The following is a 22,226-nucleotide window of genomic DNA, read 5'->3' on the forward strand; positions in this document are numbered from 1 at the left end:
CCTAGCCTTCTTAAGAAGCCTAATGCACAGCATTACTAAGGTTAGGGATGTAACCATGGCCACTCCAGGTAGGCTTCCCAGCCTCTCTCAAGGCCAAGAATGTTAGATGCAAATTCTAAAAGTACTATCAGGCCCAAGTCCCCACTCTGGAATCTTTCCAGTGAAAGCTGAGCTGTATGGGAATCTGCTCCTATCCATGTTCTCTAATAGTGTATCTAGCTACCCAATAATAAAATCTAAAATTTCAAAATGTAATCCCACTACTGGAAGCCAAAGGGTATTATCCAGCTTAATTCTGGATTTTTTTTCTTGTTACTTATAAAACTAGTGAGTGTAGCTTTTAAATCCACAAACAGAAATACAGCAAGATACATGCAGAAAGAGGAACCACCACCTTGGAAGAACAATCATTTTTAGTAGATTCTTAGTGGCTATATCATATACAACTCTGCCCATATAGCTATACCTTGCTTGATTTTTATTTATTTATTTATTTATTTATTTTTAAACAGCTGAGACAAAATTAGCTTTCGGTATATCTTAGAATTTCAAAACAACTCTCCATGCATCTGTATGCGTTGACTCTGATTTTACTGGTAGAAATGGCCATGTATATGGAGAGTTCACTCTTTCCTGAATCACACATACCCCCACATCAGGGTGTGAGTGTTGCTTACCTCCTCGATGTTGTGGGAGACAGAGAGGAAGACATTGATCCACGGTTTCACCTGCGGTTTCACTGCTGTGGTATTAAGTTCTCCCAGTCCCTCCTGGCATAGAGAAGAGGAAGAAACAAAAAGCATGTCAGAAGTACAGCAGAATCAGAAAAAGATTCCTCCTAGTACTTGGTTCAAAGGATGCTTTGCTAAGCCATTTCCTAGGTAGAGTACTTAAGAACATAAGAAGTGCTATGCTGGATCAGACCAAGATCCATCCAGCCCAATATCCTTTGTCCAACAGTGGCCAGTCTGCATCACAAGTACCTGGCAGATCCCCAATAGTTGATCTACATCTTGTATCTCATCCCCACAGATAAGCATTGGAATTTCCCAAATTTACCTGGCTAGTAACTGTTTATGGACTTTTCCTCCAGGATCTTGTCCAAACCTCTTTTAAATCCTACTAGGTTAGTTGCTTTCATCAGATTTAATAATTTGATTGTGTACTGAGTGAAAACATACTTCATACGATATTTTAAATCTGCTGGCTGCTAGTTTCATGGAGTGTCCTCTAGTCCTACTGTTGTTTAAAAGGGTAAATAACTGTTCCCTATTTACCCATTCCACTCTACTCATGATTTTATAAATCTCAATCATATCTCCTCTCAGTCATCTCTTCTCCAAGCTAAAGAGCCCTAACCTGTTTAGCCTTTCTCCATAAGGGAGCTTTTCCATCCTCTTCATCATTTTTTTGCCCTTCTTTGTCTATGTCTTTCTTGACATGGGGCGATAAGAACCGAATGCAAAACTCAAGGTGCAGTTGCACCATGGATCTATACAAGGGCATTATGATACTCTCTGTTTTATTCTCTACTCTTATTCAAGTAATTCCCAACATTCTAGCTGCCTTTTTGACTGCTGCCGCATACTGAGCTGAAGAGTTCAAGGTACTGTCCACAAGGACTCCAAGATCCTTTTCCTAAGTGGTAACTCCTAACATGGAATCTGGCATCATGTACTTGCAGTTAGGATTATTTTTCCTATATGCATTACTTTGCACTTGTCCACATTAAATTACATTTTTATAAACTGCAAACATTGAGAAAATTGAAACCCCAGCTCCATAGCAGTGACTTCCAGACAGTCCTCCAAGCCCTTTTATTGTCCAAACTCGATTACTGCAATGCCCTCCTTTTGGGCCTTCCCTCATCATCAATCCGTCCTATGCAACTCTTACAAAATGCGGCAGCACGTCTATTAATTAATTCTGGGAAATTCGACCACATCACCCCCATAATGATAGACCTTCATTGGTTACCAATCCACTTCCGAATCCAGTATAAATGTTTGACCTTAATCCATAAAACAGTATACGACGAGAACATAGAATGGCTAAATGCGTCTCTTCATATACACACTCCTCCACGCAACTTAAGATCTCTAGACAAGGCACTACTTTCCATCCCGTCATCGAAGTCAGCCCACTTAAACTCAGTCAGGGAAAGGGCCCTTTTACTGGCAGGGCCAAAACTTTGGAATTCTCTACCACTTGACATTCGACTAGAAGCAAACATACAATCATTTAAGAAAAAGTTGAAAACATGGTTGTTCGAACAGGCCTACACCTAGCCAGGTTAATCCCTTGTTCTATTTACTCTCCCATTATTAATTGCATGTTAAGGAGTTTAATTTTATTATTTAATTTTTCTTTTTTAACTGATTTTATTCTTATAGCATTTATATTGCATTTTTTATTAATTATTATTGTATTTTATTATTTTATAATTCGCAGTCTATAATAATTTAATTTTATTGATATTTTTTTAAAATTTATTTTATTTAGCAACTCCAAAGGGCAATGTTTTTTAATTTTAATTCAGTTTTGTTTTATTTTATTTTTAGTATATTCTATTAATATGTTTACGGGACAAAGAATAATGGTTTGACCTTTAATAGTATTGTAAATCGACGTGAAGTTAACACAAATGTCCGGTATATAAAATTGTTTAAATAAATAAATACACCTGCCATTTAGAAGTCCAGTCTCCTAGTCTCACAAATTCATTCTGCAGTTATTCACAATCTGCTGCTGTTTTAATGACCCAAAACAACTGCGTTATCTGCAAATCTCGTCACCTCACTTGTAGTTCCTTTCTCCAGATCATTTAGGAATATGTTAAATAACACAGGTCCTAATACAGATTCCCGGAGGCACTCCACTAATGACTTTTCTCCATTTGGTAAACTAACCATTTAGCCATACTCTCTGTTTCCTGTCTTTTATCCAGTTACCAATCCACAATAGGACACTGTCTCCGATCCCATGATCTCTCAATTTCAGGAGGAGATTCTCATGAAGGACTTTATCAAATGCCCTCTGAAAATCCAAACACACTACATCAACCGACTCATCCGCATGTTTATTTACACGGTCAAAGAAATCTAGTAAATTGATAAGTCAAGACTTCCCTTTGCAGAAACCATGCTGGCTCTCCCCCATTAAACCATGTCTGTCTATGTGGTCAGTAAGGAGAAATTTTTACCTAATTTTCTTTCCATGAATCCATGAAGCATTAAAAACAAAGTAATTCAGATTAAGAATCACAAACTTCAAACAGCTGAAGAGAAATTCCTCTTATGTGATACACCTATCCAATATGTGGGAGAAGAAACAAATATCGACCCATAGAGGAAGAACAGGAAAGAAACAGCTAAGCAGAGAGAACCTGACCTCTGGAAGCATATACACACATATACATATATGCTAAGTCTGAGAAAGAGGATCAACTTCCCGGAAGAATCCTGGACTGGAGTAGCAGGATTCATGGAAACAAAAATTTTATCCTATTTCATTTTGCTACACCAGCCCAGCCACATCTACACAGGGAGAAGTACCAATGCTCCCCTAAACAGGAAGGGAGGAAGTAAAGAATGTTTTGAGAACCCCAGTCTAAAATGCTGAGTCTTCTCTTGCGAACACATTCAATTATTTAATGCTTCATGAACAAATGCAGAGAAGACCAAGTAGTTGCCTTGCAAACATGCAGCAGCCTGACCGCAACCACTTCCACCCAAGAAGATTGTGTTCTAATTAAAAGGGCATGAATGATTTCAGGCTGCTGTCAGCCCTTGAGCAAATATGCCAAAGACATAGCATCCTTGAACCATCTAGCTAGTGTAGCTTTAGAAGCTGCCTAGCCTTTACGTGGACCTCCAAATTATACAAACAGCTTGCCCATCTTCCAGAAGGAATTAGTGATCTCCAAATACTTAAAGCGTACTCATCGAATGTCCAGATATTTCAAAGATTTGTTACTACCTTGACACTTGTCCTTCCAGAATGCTAGTAAAAAAATAGACTAATATGAAACACCAAGGTTACCTTCAGCAAAAAGGAAGGCACAGGCCAAACGGACACAGAATCAGGCGATATGTCCAGAAAAGGATCCTACACGACAAAGCCTGCAATTCTGAGATGCAGTGAACTGAACAGATTGCTACCAGAAGCATCAATCTTAAGGGAAATCCGTCTGAGGGGCTCAAAGGGTAGTGAAACCAACACCCTAACAACCAAACTGAGCTCCTGCTGAGGCACCAAAGGCTAAAGGCGGAGCTGCAACTTCTTAACTCCTTAAAGAAACTGGGACATGCCCAAATGAGCCGATATCCCACTCATTCGACACCTATAACATAAAATAGCTGTGTTGTAGGAAGCTCCTGTTCATACCCAGATCAGTCTACACTCCTGGGATTATGCCTCCCTTCCAGCAGATGGAGACAGAGAAAGTTTCTCTGGAACTGGCATATAACCCGGAGTGCCACCTGCAGACAGTATTTTTCTATATCCAGCAGATGGTAGAAGAGCAATCCCTAAAGTCTGGAAAAAAAAAAAAAAAGAAGAGAACGAAGATAGGTGTTAAGGTCCCTCCCTGGAGATTCAGAGGCCCTGGTGGGGCTACCCCTGCTGGTGTAGGGTGGAATGAGTAGGGGATCGTGGATCCTTCTGTCTCAGCTTTTCACTGCCAGGGGGGTGGGGTGAGTAGTTGGTGGGGCCAGTTCCTTCCCCCCTCAGGAGAACAAATGGAATCCAGCAGCTCTTCAGTCAGGAAAGTACCCCTTGTTTCCTTCCTCTGTCTTATTAAAGTTTAAAAAAACAAGTTTTACAAAAAAAAACAACAAACTTAATTGAAAGCAGGAGAAGAGGTGCTTAGCGGCAAGGGTACTAGCAGCTGGAATGGCTGTTTTGGAGCATCTGTGGTTGTTTGGAGATGAGTTCTTGGGCGGCAGCGGGCAGTGCGGCAGTTTACCGTGCATGGGGGTGGAACTGTTTTTCACATGCAGTCAGGCCTCCGAGCAGGCGAAGCGGCGTTCTAGTTGCAAATGGCATGTGGAAGTGCATGTAACTCATGCGTGGCTGTCCTGCGCCGGATTATGTTTCCGCTGCCTGTCTGGTAGAAAGGTTGGTTCGGGGCTAGCAAGCACCACATTTGAGCAGCATCTGAAGCAGCGCATGGGCGCGGGAGCACTGATGAACTCGGCCCCCCCCCCTCCTCTGCTGGGCGCAGGAAAGGCGGCCATGTTATCTGGTGCCAATGGCTTACCTGGATTGTGTTGTAGGAATGAAGACCTTTCTCCATTGTTTCCAGTGGGGCAGGCCTCGGTTCACCACAGGGAAGCTGATTCAAACGATGAGGAATGCTCTCCCAATCAAGGATTAGAGGCCCATGCTCCTTTCTCATCAGAGTTAATTTTGCTTATGCACAAGGCGTATTTGGCACACCAAGCCACTGGGAGGCTATTGGGGAGGCCTGGTCGACTGTGGCCGGGCAAAAGACCTGGAGGGTCCGATGCCGGGAAAGGCACCTAGGGTCCTTGGGATGAGGATACCTTTGAGTGGTCCAGATGTAGACTCTGAAGATTCTGAGGGAGAAATCCCGCAGGGACCTGCTTTTCCAGACCTGGCTGGGACAGACAAGGACCTAGTGGTGTCTGATAACATCCTGGATGGTCAAGATCCAGATTGAAGTTTGGATCAGGCACCGGTGGCGGAAGGGAAAGGTAGGCCGGGCAATGGCTAAGCTGTATCCTTGCCTGAGGACAGGCTTGAGCTGTTGGCACTGCCTAAGGTGGATGTGTTGGTGTCGGTGAACACTAAGACCACCACCATTCTGGTAGCTGGATCAGTGGTGCTAAAAGATATGCAGGACAGGAATTTGGAGTTTCACCTCAAGAGAATCTTTGAGGTGAATGCCCTTGGCATTCTCGCTCCTGTGTGCAGTAGTTTCATGCAGAGGGCCAGTTTACACTGGGTACAGCAGCTACAAGACCGCTATCTCTGTCTGAGGCTAAGCAGGCGGACTCTCTACTGGTATAAAGCAGAGCTGCTTACCTGTAACAGGTGTTCTCAGAGGACAGCAGGATGTTAGTCCTCACACATGGGTGACATCATCAGATAGAGCCCCGATGCGGAAAACTTATGTCAAAATTTCTAGAACTTTGACTAGGCCCACTGAGCATGCGCAGCATGCCCTATACTACATGTCCATGTAGAGTCCCTCTCCAATCTCTCTTTTTCCGTGGAGCTATAAGCCTCGCAATGTGAGTGAACTCACTTTTGCTGTTTTTTTGGCCTTGACATCAGTAAAGAATTACAGCCCTTATAAGTGATGAAAAGTCTAACAAGAGGAGTTGGTTTGTACACTGCAGTGCTAATTGCATTGTACAGATCTTCTCCTTTTCATCACTTATAAGGGCTGTAATTCTTTACTGTTTGTCAATTTTACTATGAATAGCTCTGAATGTGACTGTAACAACGCCCCCCTTAACCCCAACCCATCTCCTGATTCAAAGTGCCCCTCTACAGTGGTATCTCTATATATAGATTATCAGACTCACTTTATACAGAGGCTCCCTCCCCCCCCAGGCTCCTGCGCTTCATGAGGAGCAGTAGCAAAGTTACACAGGAAACATATGCGCGTTGCCTTTGCAAAATTTGTGGTAACACGTGTCAGTCTTGGCCCCGCCCCAGAATACCCATGACCTGCCCCTTTTCCACCTCCTTATTCTGAAGGAGTATACATGCATGCATGCATGTCTTTCCCGGCTTCTTAAAATTTACACTGTTCACTCGCAGCCTACATACGCACAAGCAACGTTTTTAGAATCTATCTCTAAGTGCTGTGATTTTAAGCAATCTCCTTCCCTCTGCACAATCTGATCAGCAGCAAGATACAGGTTGCCATTTTATGGACTAAGACTAAAGCTTACCTGAAGGAGATCTCTGAACTTGTTGGACACTGAAGCCAAGTCTGTGAGGCAGCTGTCAATCTTGGCATGTGCCTGCTCTCCCCCAATGCCTTGGCTAAAAAGCTTGGCACAGTCATTCTGAAAAGTGGAAAGAAAATAATTGCAATTTTGCATTAATTCACACTAGTCTGGACAGAGATATTTTCAACCAGCAGGCCAAGACCAAACAATGACATTACTCAAAATATACCACCTCTTCAAACCTCCAATTCCAGTTCCATCTTTGCTTCCCATCAATCTCTTTTACCCTCTAGTTCTACATAATTACACAGCAGTAAAAGCTACAATAAAATAAACTCAAAAGATCCAATTTGAAGTTGACTTCTGGTGATGAAGTTGTGCTGAGCGTAGATCGCTTGCTCTTTCTCCTAGGAAATTGGCATCATTTGCTGTTTGTTGAATTGTTTTAGGAACCATTTATGGACAATTTACCACAGATTTGATAGTATACATTGGCAATTTTGTTATTCATAAAAATTTTGAAATGTCAGGGAGGCAAAAGAGAATTGGTATGGAGAAAACAACTAAGGCTGTGGAAGAGAAGATGGTGCCAAACATGAGCAAAGTGGTTGGGATTTCAGAGGCTTTGCCGAGTGATCCAAGTGGTTTCGGCCGCAGTAAACGATGTTACAAAATTACAATCCTCTTTGGACAAGCTACATGAAAACATGGTCATTATTGCTATTGATCAGAAAGTTGTTCAACATATGGAGTCTTTGGACACAGTGGACACCTCTTTATTGCAGCTGAGTCAGAAAAATTAAGCTCTTGAAGACAAGCTTGATGACCTCGAAAAGGAAAATTGAAGAAACAATCTACATATTCCGGATGTTCTGGAGAGCTTACAATGTGAGGCCTTGTTTTGTTGGTATGAGATTGGAATGTTGGAAGTGTTGGGCGTTGAGGTGCCTGACAGGCCTATTCTTGTACAGAGAGTGCATCATTTGGATCCAAATGATATAAAAGCCCTCTGACCAAGACAAGTGATTGTTAAATAGCTTAACAATGGACAAAATGAAATTATTGTATGCTTACCATAAAAAAAAGATGAAGTGAGCTATAAGCCTCTGCTCTTTCCAGATTATTCAGCAAAAATCAGTCTCAGGTAAAGAAATGTCACCTTATTATTCCAAACAGGAATCAAATTTTATTTGCAATTTCCAGCTCGGCTAAAAGTTTTCCACAATGATGAAACTAAAATGTTCACTGATAGTTCTAATATTTGCTATTTTTAAGATTTTTATTCTTTAAGCCGCCCAGGACATAGGATAGAGTGGCATATGTGTCTTAAATAAATAAATAATAAAGCAAAGCTTAAAACTTTGACTACCTAATTTCTCCATGTGAAGGTTGCCTTTTCATTTGCTGCAAATATTTATGCAAATGCCACGAAGGGGTTTTAATTCAAATCCATGATTGACATTTATGATTGTGCAGATTGTCTGTTTCATTTGACAGTACTGATGTGTTTCTTACTTTTTCTTTATATTGGGGCTTTTACAATTTTTGTTAATCTGCCTAGTTGTTTGTTTGGTTGTTCAGATGTTTCTGGTTACAGAATTAAGCTGCTGGTTTTCAGAAACCCTTAAATTTGTGAGATACCAGGGAGTGGCTGAAAAAAAAAAGATGACACAGGAGGAGACTTTTTCAGGGTTAGGGGACAGTGTTCCAGTTTTGGAGGAAGGTGGGGAGTTGGGAGGGAGGGAGTTAAGTAGAATATATATGTAGATTAATGTATATTTGGATATATGTATTCAGTCTTTTGTAATGTTGGAGTTTTTTTTGCAGTCAAGTTATATTTATCATGAATATATTACAGCCTGGGGGGATGTAGGCTGGGAAATTTTCCTTTTGAGTATCCTTTTGAAATCTGCAGGTTTCTAATGTGATTGCAGGGATAATGGCTAATCTCAATTTTTGTGCTTTAAATATAAATGGGCTATATTTCCCCATCAAGAGGAAAAAAATATTGAATGTGTTTTGTAAGCCCAAAGCTAATACTGCTTTTCTTTAAAAAAACTCACTTGGAGGATCTTGAACATTAAAAGCTTTGACATGATTGATTAGGGCAATGCTATGTCTCTTCTTTTTCTGTTAGGCAGCAGGATGTTGTAATTCTTGTTCACAAGAACATTCCTTTTGAACTGGAGTGACTAATGACTGATGTTAATGGAAGATTTAATTGTATTAGGATCTCTTTGTGGGATTAAATTTTTGTTAGCCAATACATATATATATGTATGTACCTAATCAATAATCATAGTTTCTTTGCTAATTTGATTTCCAAACTTTTGTTATGGGATATTATAAGAACATACCATACTGGGTCAGACCAAGGGTCCATCAAGCCCAGCATCCTGTCTCCAACAGTGGCCAATCCAGGCCATAAGAACCTGGCAAGTATCCAAAAACTAAGTCTATTCCATGCTACTGTTGCTAGTAATAGCAATGGCTATTTTCTAAGTCAACTTAATTAATAGCAGGTAATGGACTTCTCCTCCAAGAACTTATCCAATCCTTTTTTAAACCCAGCTACACTAACTGCACTAACCACATCTTCTGGCAACAAATTCCAGAGTTTAATTGTACGTTGAGTGAAAAAGAACTTTCTCCGATTAGTTTTAAATGTGCTACATCCTAACTTCATGGAGTGCCCCTTAATCCTTCTATTATCCGAAAGAGTAAATAACTGATTCACATTTACCCATTCTAGACCTCTCATGATTTTAAACACCTCTATCATATCCCTCATCAGCCGTCTCTTCTCCAAGCTGAACAGTCCTAACCTCTTTAGTCTTTCCTCACAGAGGAGCTGTTCTTGTCCCTTTATCATTTTGGTCACCCTTCTCTGTTCTTTCTCCATCCCAACTAAATCTTTTTTGAGATGTGGCGACCAGAACTGTACACAGTATTCAAGGTGCGGTCTCACCATGGAGCAATACAGAGGCATTATGTCATTTTCCGTTTTACTCACCATTCCTTTTCTAATAATTCCCAACATTGTTTGCTTTTTTGACTGCTGCAGCACACTGAACCGACGATTTCAATGTGTTATCCACTATGATGCCTAGATCTCTTTCTTGGTTGGTAGCTCCTAATATGGAACCTAACATTGTGTAACTATAGCATAAGTTATTTTTCCCTATATGCATCACCTTGCACTTATCCACATTAAATTTCATCTGCCATTTGGATGCCCAGTTTTCCAGTCTCACAAGGTCTTCCTGCAATTTATTACAATTTGCTTGTGATTTAACTACTCTGAATAATTTTGTATCACTTGCAAATTTGATTACCTCACTCGTCGTTTTCCTTTCCAGATTATTTATAAATATATTGAAAAGTACGGGTCCCAATATAGATCCCTGAGGCACTCCACTGCCCACTACCCTCCACTGAGAAAATTGTCCATTTAATCCTACTCACTGTTTCCTGTCTTTTAGCCAGTTTGTAACCACAAAAGGACACCACCACCTATCCTATGACTTTTTACTTTTCCTAGAAGCCTCTCATGAGGAACTTTGTCAAACGCCTTTTAAAAATCCAAATACACTACATCTACCGGTTCACCTTTATCTATATGTTTATTAACTCCTTCAAAAAAGTGAAGCAGATTTGTGAAGTAAGACTTGCCTTGGGTAAAGCCATGCTGACTTTGTTCCATTAAACCATGTCTTTCTATATGTTCTGTGATTTTGATATTTAGAACACTTTCCACTATTTTTCCTGGCACTGAAGACAGGCTAACTGGTCTGTAGTTTCCCGGATCGCCCCTGGAGCCCTTTTTAAATATCGGGATTACATTAGCCACCCTCCAGTCTTCAGGTACAATGGATAATTTTAATGATAAGTTACAAATTTCTACTAACAGATCTGAAATTACATTTTTTAGTTCCTTCAGAACTCTGGGGTGTATACCATCCGGTCCAGGTGATTTACTACTCTTCAGTTTATCAATCAGGCCTACCACATCTTCTAGGTTCACCGTGATCTGGTTCAGTCCATCTGAATCATTACCCATGAAAACCTTCTCCGGAATGGGTACCTCCCCAACATCCTCTTCAGTAAACACCGAAACAAAGAAATCGTTTAATCTTTCTGCGATGGCCTTATCTTCTCTAAGTGCCCCTTTAACCCCTCGATCATCTAGTGGTCCAACTGACTCCCTCACAGGCTTTCTGCTTCGGATATATTTTAAAAAGTTTTTACTGTGAGTTTTTGCCTCTACGGCCAACTTCTTTTCAAATTCTCTCTTAGCCTGTCTTATCAATGTCTTACATTTAACTTGCCAACACTTATGCATTATCCTATTTTCTTCTGTTGGATCTTTCTTCCAATTTTTGAATGAAGATCTTTTGGCTAAAATAGCTTCTTTCACCTCATCTTTTAACCATGTCTAATCATTTTGCCTTCCGTCCAGCTTTCTTAATGTGTGGAATACATCTGGACTGTGTTTCTAGGATGGTTTTTTTTTTTTTTAACAATGACCACGCCTCTTGCACACGTTTTACCTTTGTAGCTGCTCTTTTCAGTTTTTTTCTAACTATTTTTCTCATTTTATCAAAGTTTCCCTTTTGAAAGTTTAGCCCAAGAGCCGTGGATTTGCACACTGTCCCCCTTCCAGTCATTAATTCAAATTTACCTCTCTCACCAAATCCTGTGCTCTACTGAGAATTAGATCTAAAATTGCTCCCTTTCTCGTCAGTTCTTGAACCAATTGCTCCAAAAAACACCCAGAAGGAACAAGCAGAAGTTAACAGGGAACCACAGGATGAGCTGTTCCACCTGCTGGAGACAGACAAATACTGGGGGGCTACAGGGTAGGCTCTGTCCTCATATAGGATACCCTTTCAGTTTTGGTCTGTCTCCACCTGCTGGAAAGGAGGCTCAACCCATGGTCTGGACTGATCCGAGTACGTACAGGGAACTGTTGCTTGATTGTAACTCAGCGAAATCTTCAAAAAGTATCAGTCCCACCTTAGCATTAGTTTATTATGCAAAGAATTGAATTTAATTGATGCTTGGCATATCAAACATATAAATAACATATAATTTCTTTCCTCATGGGCATAATATATATATCAATTTAGACTATTTCTCTCTGAAGTGTTTTTTGGACTCTGCTGAAACATTTGAATTGCCATTTTCTGATTATTCCATGATATCTGTCCAGTTGTCTTTTTGGATGGGATACAGTACAATTTCTTGGAGAATGTCTCCTTTTTTTTATACAAATCTTTTGTAAAATATTTGAGGGTGAAGTGGGTGGAGCTACACACAATTGAATTCATCCCAAGAAGTAGGTCCAGTGGTTTTCTGGAATGCTGCAAAAGCAGTTTTCTAGGTACATATTTCGTACTAGTTGTGCCAGTAGACACAGAGAACTGGGAAACCAACTGAGTTGGTATGCCTGAGACGGATTCAAACTCATGAACTATCTCCTGAGGTTAAGGAACAAATTACCACAGTAAGGAAGGAGTTGAATGATGTACTAGATGTGAGAGGCCAACGAAATTTACAATTCCTCCAATGCAAATTTTATCAATGGGGCAGAAAAGTGGGAAACTATCGGCTAAGTTGGTAAGGAATTCAAAGTCAAGAACTGATTATCCATCTTAAATATACAGGTAAAACTTGTGACTCCTCAGCAGCAATTATAGAAATGTTCAAATCTTATTATAAAAACTTTATATGCTGCGGAATCTCATCCTATGGAATCTCAATCAGTTTTTGTTAGTATTTGTGGCTCGCGAGAAGGCCTTGTGAGCAACTGGACTTACTCCCGATGCCACAAGCAGCTGGCCGCGAGGTCATGGCAGGATGCCGCCAGGCTACCCTCACACAGCACGGGACGCTGTCATCTCCGCTGCTCCTCCGATTCTTCTTAGGTGTGTGCGCGCCCCGGACCATGCACTAATAAAAGGGCCCTCGGTGGCAAAATGCCCATGATGCCCACTGATGATATCAGTGCTTCAGCCCTATATAAGGGTTTCCTGGACTTTTCCCCCCTTGACTCAATGGGTCTCCTGCCTTTCAGAGTGTGTTGCTACAGCATTTATGCATCCCCAGCTTTGTCCTGTCTTGCCTTCCAGTACAGCCTTGTCCTGCCTCACTTTCTTTGTTGTATCATCCAGTGTCTTCTGTATGGCCACGTCTACTCTTGGCTTGTTGCTCTGGATCTTGACCTCTTGCCTTGGACCTGACCATGTTTCTCTGCCACCTGCACCTCATATCCGGAACAGACAGGTCCAACAAAAGATCTCCTAAGTCATCCGAGGATGAGTCAGAGGTATCCTTCCCATGGATATGGGATATCCTTCCTGCTAAGGTCTCCTGGGGGCTGCTGCAGAGAGTCCCTGCCCATGCCTCTCGGTTTGGGCACAGAGGGCATAGACGGCCCCAAAGGCTTGGAAACTGGGATCAACGACTCCAATAGTGCTGGTGGCCGCATTGGCTCTTCCTCCTCAAAGGACCCCATGATGGGAATTGCTCCAGAGAGGGGCATCGGTGGCCACTGGGGAACAGATGGTCCCCCTGGGCACTGGCTGCATCGGTAGTACATCCAGCAGGACGTCTAGATGCTTTAGCAGAGACACCAACAGAGAAGGTGCTGGTTCCGGCACCAGTATAGGGACCAGTGCCAGGGGCAGCTCGATATTCCGCAGGGCTTGAAGCACTGCTGACTGCACCCTGTGATCCAGCTCCTCCTGCAAATCTGTTGAGAACTGAGGAGGAGAAGGCATCAGAGTTTTCTTGGCGCTTCGAGGAGGCTCAGTGCCCAACACCATCACCAGTGGAGGATGCCTGGGACCTCCCGGGTCTGATGCAGGGTGATGCCTCCTCCCCACGGGGTCACTTTGGTAGCTGCATAGCAATTGCTGGTGCCGAACTGAGCCTGATGCCATGTACTGATGGCAACCAGTATCTATGCTTGCAGGACTTCCCTTGGTACTTGGCCTGGTCTTTTCCTGGCGCCGAGGATGAAGAGAAACCTGATGTCTAATGCGACGACACCGGTGACGGCCTATCCCTGGCCCCTCTCTCTCTCAAGAGGGTCCCGATGGAGGGGTGGACATGGATGGCGTGTCCAATGGTTCCACACGGCCTCCAGGTGTCAACAACTCCAATGCTGGAGTCGATAGATCAGACTTTTTGGTGCCAGAGTTTTTCCATCTTGTTGAGATGGGTGCGATGGCCTTTGGGGGTCATCTGATCGCAAAAATGACACTCCCGGACATCGTGTGATGCCCCCCAGGCAGAGGATACAGACCTCATGTGGATCAGTAATGTATATGGTCCACGGGCACTGGGGGCATCGGCAGAAACCGGTCGATTTCTTGAAAAATAGCCAGCGAGTGGTCAATGGCCAGCAGCCACTGAGGAGTGTCACACTGGAGATAGATTGCAAACAAAGGAAAAAATTTCACCTACTACTGCTGCTGACAGGGATACCAACTGGAAGAGAGACCTGGCGAAGAGTTGAAAAAGAAAACCGGGAAAGCAAAAAAACCCCCCCAAAAAAACACTTCGAAAGAGAGCTCCACAAACCACAAGGCAAACACTTTGCGGAAAAAAAAGAAACTGAAGAGGGACCCCATGTGGACGCACGGATAGTGGCATGCTGGGTCTGCTCAGTGTGCCAGTCAAAGTTTCTAGAAACTTTAGCTAAAGTTTTCCATGCCAGGCTCCATCTGATGATGTCACCCACATATAAGGACTACCATCCTACTTGTCCTAGGAGAAATAGTGCATATAGGCCAGGGAAGACAGTTATCAACCAGCTTTGGAGGTGGTGCCTTCGCGGACACCAAATTCCTTAGTCAAGCAAGGTCATCAGTATTGCCTGGCAGCATAAAGAGATCAGGGTGTAGAGGGGTACGGAAAAAGTTTTAAACACTAGAGACTGTCAAAAATCAATAAAATATTTTCCCTTTTCTATTTTGATTACTGCATTCATGAGAAAATAAGTATGTTTAAAAATTTCAAAGACTCCTTTGATTAAGCAACTACAATTCTCAGTCTACAAAATCATAATAGTGTTGCACTGATCTTCACAAGAACCCCATGTAGGCATCGCACCAATATATGTAAAACATGGCAGCAAGAAAAGAAATTCATAAGAACACCATGCTTGGGTTACACAAGCATGAATACTACTACTACTTCTAAACATTTCTATAGTGCTACTCGATGTACATGAATACAGCATAAACAGCTGAAAATGGGACTCAGAAAAAGTTTTTAAAAAATCCCAAGACAGTGGGATCATAAAAAACAGCACAGATGTAGTACCATAATAAAAACAAGGCTTATAATAAAATCCAATGTTTGACTAGCACGCAAAGCTTGAATCCCTATATTATCTAGTTAAAATTTTTTTTACATGTACTAGGACTATGAGACCATCACAGTGTACCTAATAGTTTGTACACAGAGTCAGTACAATGCACTACCATACAACCTATGCATTATTTACTACCACAGCCTAGGATCACTTCCCTTTAGCATGAAGACAGGACTTACCTGAGAAGAAGCTGGTGCATCTCAGTAGACTGACATACAAATATTATCTAGTCAGAAACCTGAACATGGATGATCCCGCAACTTGCCTCAAGAGCATCCTTTCTGATAACAGAACATGGATCGTACCTCTAATGTTTTCTTAAGTGTCATAATGTTCTCACTGCATACTTCCACATTATTCAAGGAAACCTGGGGATGAAGACAGAAAGTGTCACCCATGCCAAGCACTTACAAAACCTTCATCCAGAGCTCAGGAACTAACTTTTGGGCGACACTCCCAGAGGTACTTCTTACCTCCCACTATCCAATCAGAGCTCTTTCTGATAGGGAAGCATTGTATATTTTATGCATATCTTGCTCTGCTTCTCCCCACAAAACAGATCAAGCATTGCAGCTGCCATTTAGGATCACTCCTGGTGGAAATCCTTTCAGTGCTGCTCCTTACAAGCCCAACAGTATAATAAATTCAAGAAGCACTATTACGTTTAATACATAGGAAGATGAAGCACTCTAGAAAGGGAGAAATAACATACCTGACAATTTTGTTTTCCTTAGTGTAGACAGATGGATTCAGGACCAATGGGTTATATACTCCTCTGCCAGCAGATGGAGATGGAGTCAAGTTTCAAAGCTGACAACACCCTAGATACACCCCTGCACTGACCTCAGCCCTTCAATATTCTCTTCAAAAGTCACTGTGGACATACTATGAAAAAAACTTGATTAAAAATGGATAACCATAACTGTACTCAACTAAACACTGAACCCCAGCAGGATTATAGATGCCCTGATCTAGGGACTGGATGATGGCTTACCCATACTCTCCTGGAATTGATATTCACTCCTCAGGCAAATCCTTGGCACCATTCTTGGGCAGCCGTGGATGGGATGCTGAGTCCATCTGTCTACACTAAGGAAAACAAAATTATCAAGTAAGTAATTTCTCCATTTCCTAGCATATAGCCAGATGGACTCAGGACAAATGGGATATACAAAAGCTACTCCCGATTGGGGCAGGAGACTTCCCGCGATCTGGCTAACACCACCCTTGCAAAGGCTGCGTCCTCCCGGGCCTGAATGTCCAGGCGATAAAACCTGGAGAAGGTGTGCAAAGAGGACCAGGATGCCGCTCGGCAGATGTTGACGGGAGACATCAGTCTAGCTTCCACTAGGGCTCATGCCACTAGGCCTGAGCCCTAGTGGCATGAGCTTTAACCTGAAGGGGTAATGGTTTACCTGCCTCCACATAGGCTCCTGGGATCACCTCCTTAATCCAGCGAGCTATGGTAGTCTATGAAGCTGGTTCTCCCTGCCTCCTTCCACAGTAAAGGACGAACAGGTGGTCCATCTTTCGGACCAGTCATGAAACTTCCAGATACTGCACCAAAATCCTACTGACATTCAAATGGTGGAGGAGGCTGTATTCTTCTGCGCCCTTGTGCTTATCCAGGGATGGAAACGAAATGGACCGATTCAAATGAAAGTCAGACTACCTTGGGCAAGAAGGATGGAACAGTATGAAGCTGTAACGCTCCTGGAGTCATCTGGATTCCGACACAATGCCTGCAGTTCAGAGATGCGATGTGCCGAACATATAGCAGCCTAAAGGACGGCCCTGCCAAAAACTCCAATAGATTCCACAAGGGAACCAGCTACCGTAGGGGTGCCAGAGGTGCTTCACCACTTTCAGAAAATGGGCCATGTCTGGATGAGCCGACAAGCAGGTTCCTTTCGCCTTGCCCCTGAAAGAGGAGAAAGCCGCTATTTGGACCTTCAAGGAGCTAAAGGTCAAACCTTTATTCAAGCCATCCTGCAAATATTTCAGAATTAGTGAGATTTTGACCGTCTAAGGGGAAAACACACGTTCCTCGCACCAGGCCTCAAATACTCTCCAGAAACACACATATGCTACGGATGTAGAGAACTTCGACGCATGGAGTAAGGTGGCAATTACTGCCACCGAATATCCTCGTGCCCTGGGGGGGGGGGGTCTCCACCAGGAGTCTCTGCATGTCCACATACCAGGGACACCTGGGCCAATCTGGAGTTATAAGTAGGACTAATCTGCTCTGGCACTTGATTCTGCGAATGACCCTGCCCAGGAGGGGCCATGGAGGGAAGGCATATAGCAACCTCTCTTCCGGCCAGGCCTGAACGAGAGCGTCTATCCCCAGGTTCAATTGATCTCTTCTAAGACTGAAGAATTCGGGAACCCTCACATTGTGAGATGTGGCTAGCAGGTTGATGGACAGGAGACCCCAGTGATCTATCACCAGCTGAAAGGCTTTGGCTGACAACGCCCACTCTCCTGGATCCAGACTCTCCCTGCTTAGAAAGTCTGCTCTGACATTGTCTTTTCCTGCGATATGGGAGGTTGAAATCATCTGTAGATGTTCCATCTATTCCATAAGGAGATTTATCTCCTATGACACTTGCTGGCTTTTTGTTCCACCTTGGCAGTTGATGTAGGCTACCGCCGTTGTGTTGTCCGATATTATGCGGATCGCTTGACCCTGCAGTATGTGACTGAATTATAGACACTCCATGAAGTTAGCATGAGGCACATTTAAAACTAATCGGAGAAAGTTCTTTTTCACTCAACGCACAATTAAACTCTGGAATTTGTTGCCAGAGGTTGTGGTTAATGCAATTAGTGTAACTGTGTTTAAAAAAAGGATTGGATAAGTTCTTGGAGGAGAAGTCCATTACCTGCTATTAATTAAGTTGACTTAGAAAATAGCCACTGCTATTACTAGCAACAGTAGCATGGAATAGACTTAGTTTTTGGGTATTTGCCAGGTTCTTGTGGCCTGGATTGGCCACTGTTGGAAACAGGATGCTGGGCTTGATGGACCCCTGGTCTGACCCAGTATGGCGTGTTCTAATGTTCTTATGACTGCCAGGTGGTTTATGATCCAGAGGGTCTCTTCCTTGATCCATTGCCCCTGGGCAGTCAGCTCCTGCCTGCCCAGTGAGCTCCCCAGCCCCGGAGGCTTGCATCTGTCATGAGGACGAGCCAGTTCAGAGGGGACAGGGGTACAAACCCCTGCCCAAATGAGCTTCCTGCAGCCACCACTGGTGCTAAGAGCATACTTCCATCGGTAAGTGGAGTTGAATCAAATAGTCTTGAGACAGTGGGTTCCTATGTGACAGCAGGGAGCACTGAAGTGGTGGCATGTGTGCTTTCACCCACGGCACTACTTCCAGGGTTGCTGCCATCAAACAGAGGACATGAAGATAGCTCCACACAGTCGGGCATATCGTGCTCATCAACAGACGCATTTGGGACACCAACTTCCTTATCAGCGTGGTTGGGAGGAAGACCTTGCCCTGCTTGGTGTCAAACCAGACTCCCAGATATTCCAAGGATTGCGAGGGTTTGAGACTGCTTTTGTCCATCCAGGTGTACAACCCAACCGAGTTCCTGAAGCAAGGAGGTTATCCTGTTAGTCACCCAGAGACTCTCTTCCATGGACTTTGCCCGGATCAACCATAATCTTGGAAAATGTTCTGGGGGCGGTGGCCAGGCCAAAGGGCAGTGCCCGGAACTAATAATGATGACTCGGTACTGCAAAGCATAGGAAACATTGATATTCTTGCCAGATTGGAATATGTAGGTATGCCTCGGATAGGTCCGGGGAGGTTAAGAACTCTCCTGATTCTATGGACATTATCATGGAGTGTACGGTTTCCATGTGGAAATGAATCACACGTAGATGTCAGTTGATGTTCTTGAGGTCCAGAATGGGGCGAAAGGAACCTTCCTTCTTGTTAGAATGAAACAGAAGGAATAACGACTTGTATTTTCCTGGGGCACAGGTACTGGGATTATAGCCCTCATTCTGAGGAGCTTTAACAGGGTAGTCTCCACTGCCTGCTTCTTGTGCTGGGAGTGGCAAGGAGATGTCATGAATATGTCCCGAGGAATGCTTTGAAATTCCAGCACATATCCTTCTCATATGACCTCCAGTACCCATTTGTCCAAAGTGATCTCGACCCACCATTGGTAGAAGAGGGACAGTCGACTCCTCTATCTCCTTGTTCTGAGGGTGGGTTGGCAAAACGAACCTGATCCTGTCTTGGGCTGCCGATTCTGAAAGGACTGAGAGCTCTAAAATGTTGAGTTACTGTAGAGGCAAATGTGTTGGGAGCCCCTGGATTGACCCATCATGGGCGAGGGGCGCTGTAACTGCTTTCTCTTATCTTCTGGTAGCTGGGGTACTGGAGATTCACCCCAATTACTGGCCAGCTTTTCCAATTCGCTTCTGAAGAGGAATGATCCTTTAAATGGCATCTATATCAGATTTGCCTTGGAGGTTGCGTCTGCTGGCCAATTCCGCAGCCATAGCTGTCTTCTGGCTGCCACCACTGAGGCCACTCCTCTGGCTGAGGTATGGACTAGATCTGAGCCCGCTCGGCTAAAACGGCAGCGGCTGGTTCCATAACTGCTCTGGAATTCGCCTGAGTCATCCACCTCCCGAGAGAGGAGCAGGCACGAACGAACTACCAAGGCACAATAAGAAGCAATCTGTAAGGTCACTGCTATTGTGTAAAGGCCTGTTTAAGGATGGACTCCATCCATCTAGCATGCGCATTCTTTAAGGCCAATCATCCCTCCACTGGGATAGTTTTTTGCTTAGAAACGGTACAGACCAGCGCATCCATTTTAGAGAAATGCAAGTGATCTCTTGCTGTCGGATCCAGTGGGTATAGAGCTTCTATCGCTCGTCCACCTTAAAAACTTGCTTCTAGGGCATCCCAATCCAGGTCAATTGACTCCTGGATGGCTTCCAGTACTGTCTCTATGGAAAAACCGTAACATGGTCCAATATGGTTCTGAACCGGGGGGGGGGGGGGGGGGGGGCGGGGGGATTTTCCCATCTTCCAAGGAATCTGGATCCTCTTCTTAGTCTGTGTTGTCCGGGTCCCTGCCAGGGATACCCTTGGTGATGTCAAGGCATGCCTCGGGGTCTGCCTATAGGACTGGGAGAAGAAGGGCTTACCGGCTGAGGTTCTGTCTGGACAGGGGCAAATGAGGTAGCAGACTGCGCCTGTACAAAGGTTTGAAGGCCTTGAAAGAATTCCACCCAAGAGAAGGTGACCAGATCCATGCCCAGCCCAGGAGAAGGTACCGCTAAATTTCCATCTCCCAATGATGACCCAGTCCCGGGGTACTTCCGGTTAAGGCTGTGGCTGACCCATCCTCTTAATGGGAGGATCCAGGCTTAGCAAAGTCCGGGGAGGCCAATGCTCCCTGGGCTTCCTCACAATGCTGACATAAGCAAGAATCCAGGTCAGACTGTGCAGCCCTAAAATGACAAGCAGTGCAGAGAGAAAGGCACTTATGTTTCTTTGCTGCTGGAATCACAGGCGACAGTAACTGCGTGTTCAGATGGCTTATGTTTCAAATTTTATGCGCACAGATTTCGGGCGCGTACATGGGCTGCGACGCGCGCGCACACTGTGTGCGCCCGGCTTTACTTGTATTCTGTGCCTAATAAGTTGTGCACGTATGTACACGTGCGACGTTATGCACGGCATTATGTTGCACAAACTGCGTGCGCAGAGCCGACAGGCACTTCACATATCAAAGCTCTATGGTGGGTAATATAGACACAAAAATGTGCGCAAGATGGCGCTGCTGTGGCCTACCACGCGGTGTGCTGACCAAGCCTAAAGTGGGACCTAGCCCTCTGGAGAGCCGCTCAACCCGCTTGGAAGCCCACTTCCACTTAACCCAATGGGATCGGGAATGATGTTGGTACGGCATGCCAAGCAAGAAGACTGGAGGAAGTCTTAACGAAACTTCTCCAACATCTCTGAATCGGGAGGAAATCCTCTTCTCTTTTTTTTTTTTTTTTTTTTTTTAACTTACCTGGGCTCAATACTTACAGCTGAGTACAGAGACAGCCTCCGGCTGTGGAGGGAGAGGGCTTTGGCCATTACTGCCGTGCTCGGCTTCCTGTACCTACTGTCTTTCAGCTACTTCAGCGGCAAAGTTCCTGCCAGAAACCAGCTACCAGACCAAGGCACACCTCTGAGGGATCTCAGAAATCACATTGGGAATTCTCAACTGGGGGATGGACCTTTAGGTATCACCACAGGAGAGCGGGGCTCAATCTTTTCTCCAATTTAAAAGTATAATTTCTTCTTCCAAAAGGTACAACGATCCCCATAGGGAAAGCATGTCTGCATCTGCTGGAGACAGAGAAATACTGAAGAGCTGAGGTCACTGCAGTGGTGCATCTAGGGTGACATCAGCTTTGAAACCTGACTCAGTCTCCATCTGCTGGCAGAGGAGCATAAACCCATTGGTCCTGAATCTATCTGGCTACATGCTAGGAAAGTAGAATTCAATTTCCTAATGTTATCTGATGCTGTTAAATCATACTTTGCATTCTTTCATAGTCTTGACTTTTCTTTAAAGAACCTTTTTATTGAAAATGGTGATTTAGGGCCTTAGTGTGCAAGACTACAGCTGTGGTGCAGCAGCAAACATGCAAAATGAAGTTAAAGAAGACTCAGCAGTCGCTCAACATCTAAAAATAGAAGCAACATAATTGGGTTGCTTTGCTGCTGCACTGCAGTTGTAAATGATGTTCATAATTTGAAATTTCCTGCTTTCCAAACTGTGCCCCTTTAAGTACATATCTTCAGCTACAAAGACGCCTGGGAAGTCTAATTCATCTGTCTTATACTACAAAAGCTGAAACAAGTAACTGAGATAAAGTGTTATAC

The 22,226-nt window shown here is 43.7% G+C and overlaps 1 protein-coding gene across 1 annotated transcript in view; it reads right to left on the minus strand.

Annotated features, from left to right (window-relative positions):
- Positions 1–22,226, minus strand: part of COG4 (component of oligomeric golgi complex 4) — a 154,353-nt gene that overhangs the window by 32,177 nt on the left and 99,950 nt on the right. Inside the window, exons 13-15 of the mRNA XM_029608911.1 lie at positions 15,615–15,677; positions 6,927–7,043; positions 678–770 (exon numbers count right to left, since the gene is read on the minus strand). Coding sequence (XP_029464771.1) covers positions 678–770; positions 6,927–7,043; positions 15,615–15,677 — 273 coding nt within the window. The remainder of the gene's footprint in view (positions 1–677; positions 771–6,926; positions 7,044–15,614; positions 15,678–22,226) is intronic.

Source organism: Rhinatrema bivittatum, chromosome 7 (assembly GCF_901001135.1).
Source record: "Rhinatrema bivittatum chromosome 7, aRhiBiv1.1, whole genome shotgun sequence".
NCBI lineage: Eukaryota > Metazoa > Chordata > Amphibia > Gymnophiona > Rhinatrematidae > Rhinatrema > Rhinatrema bivittatum.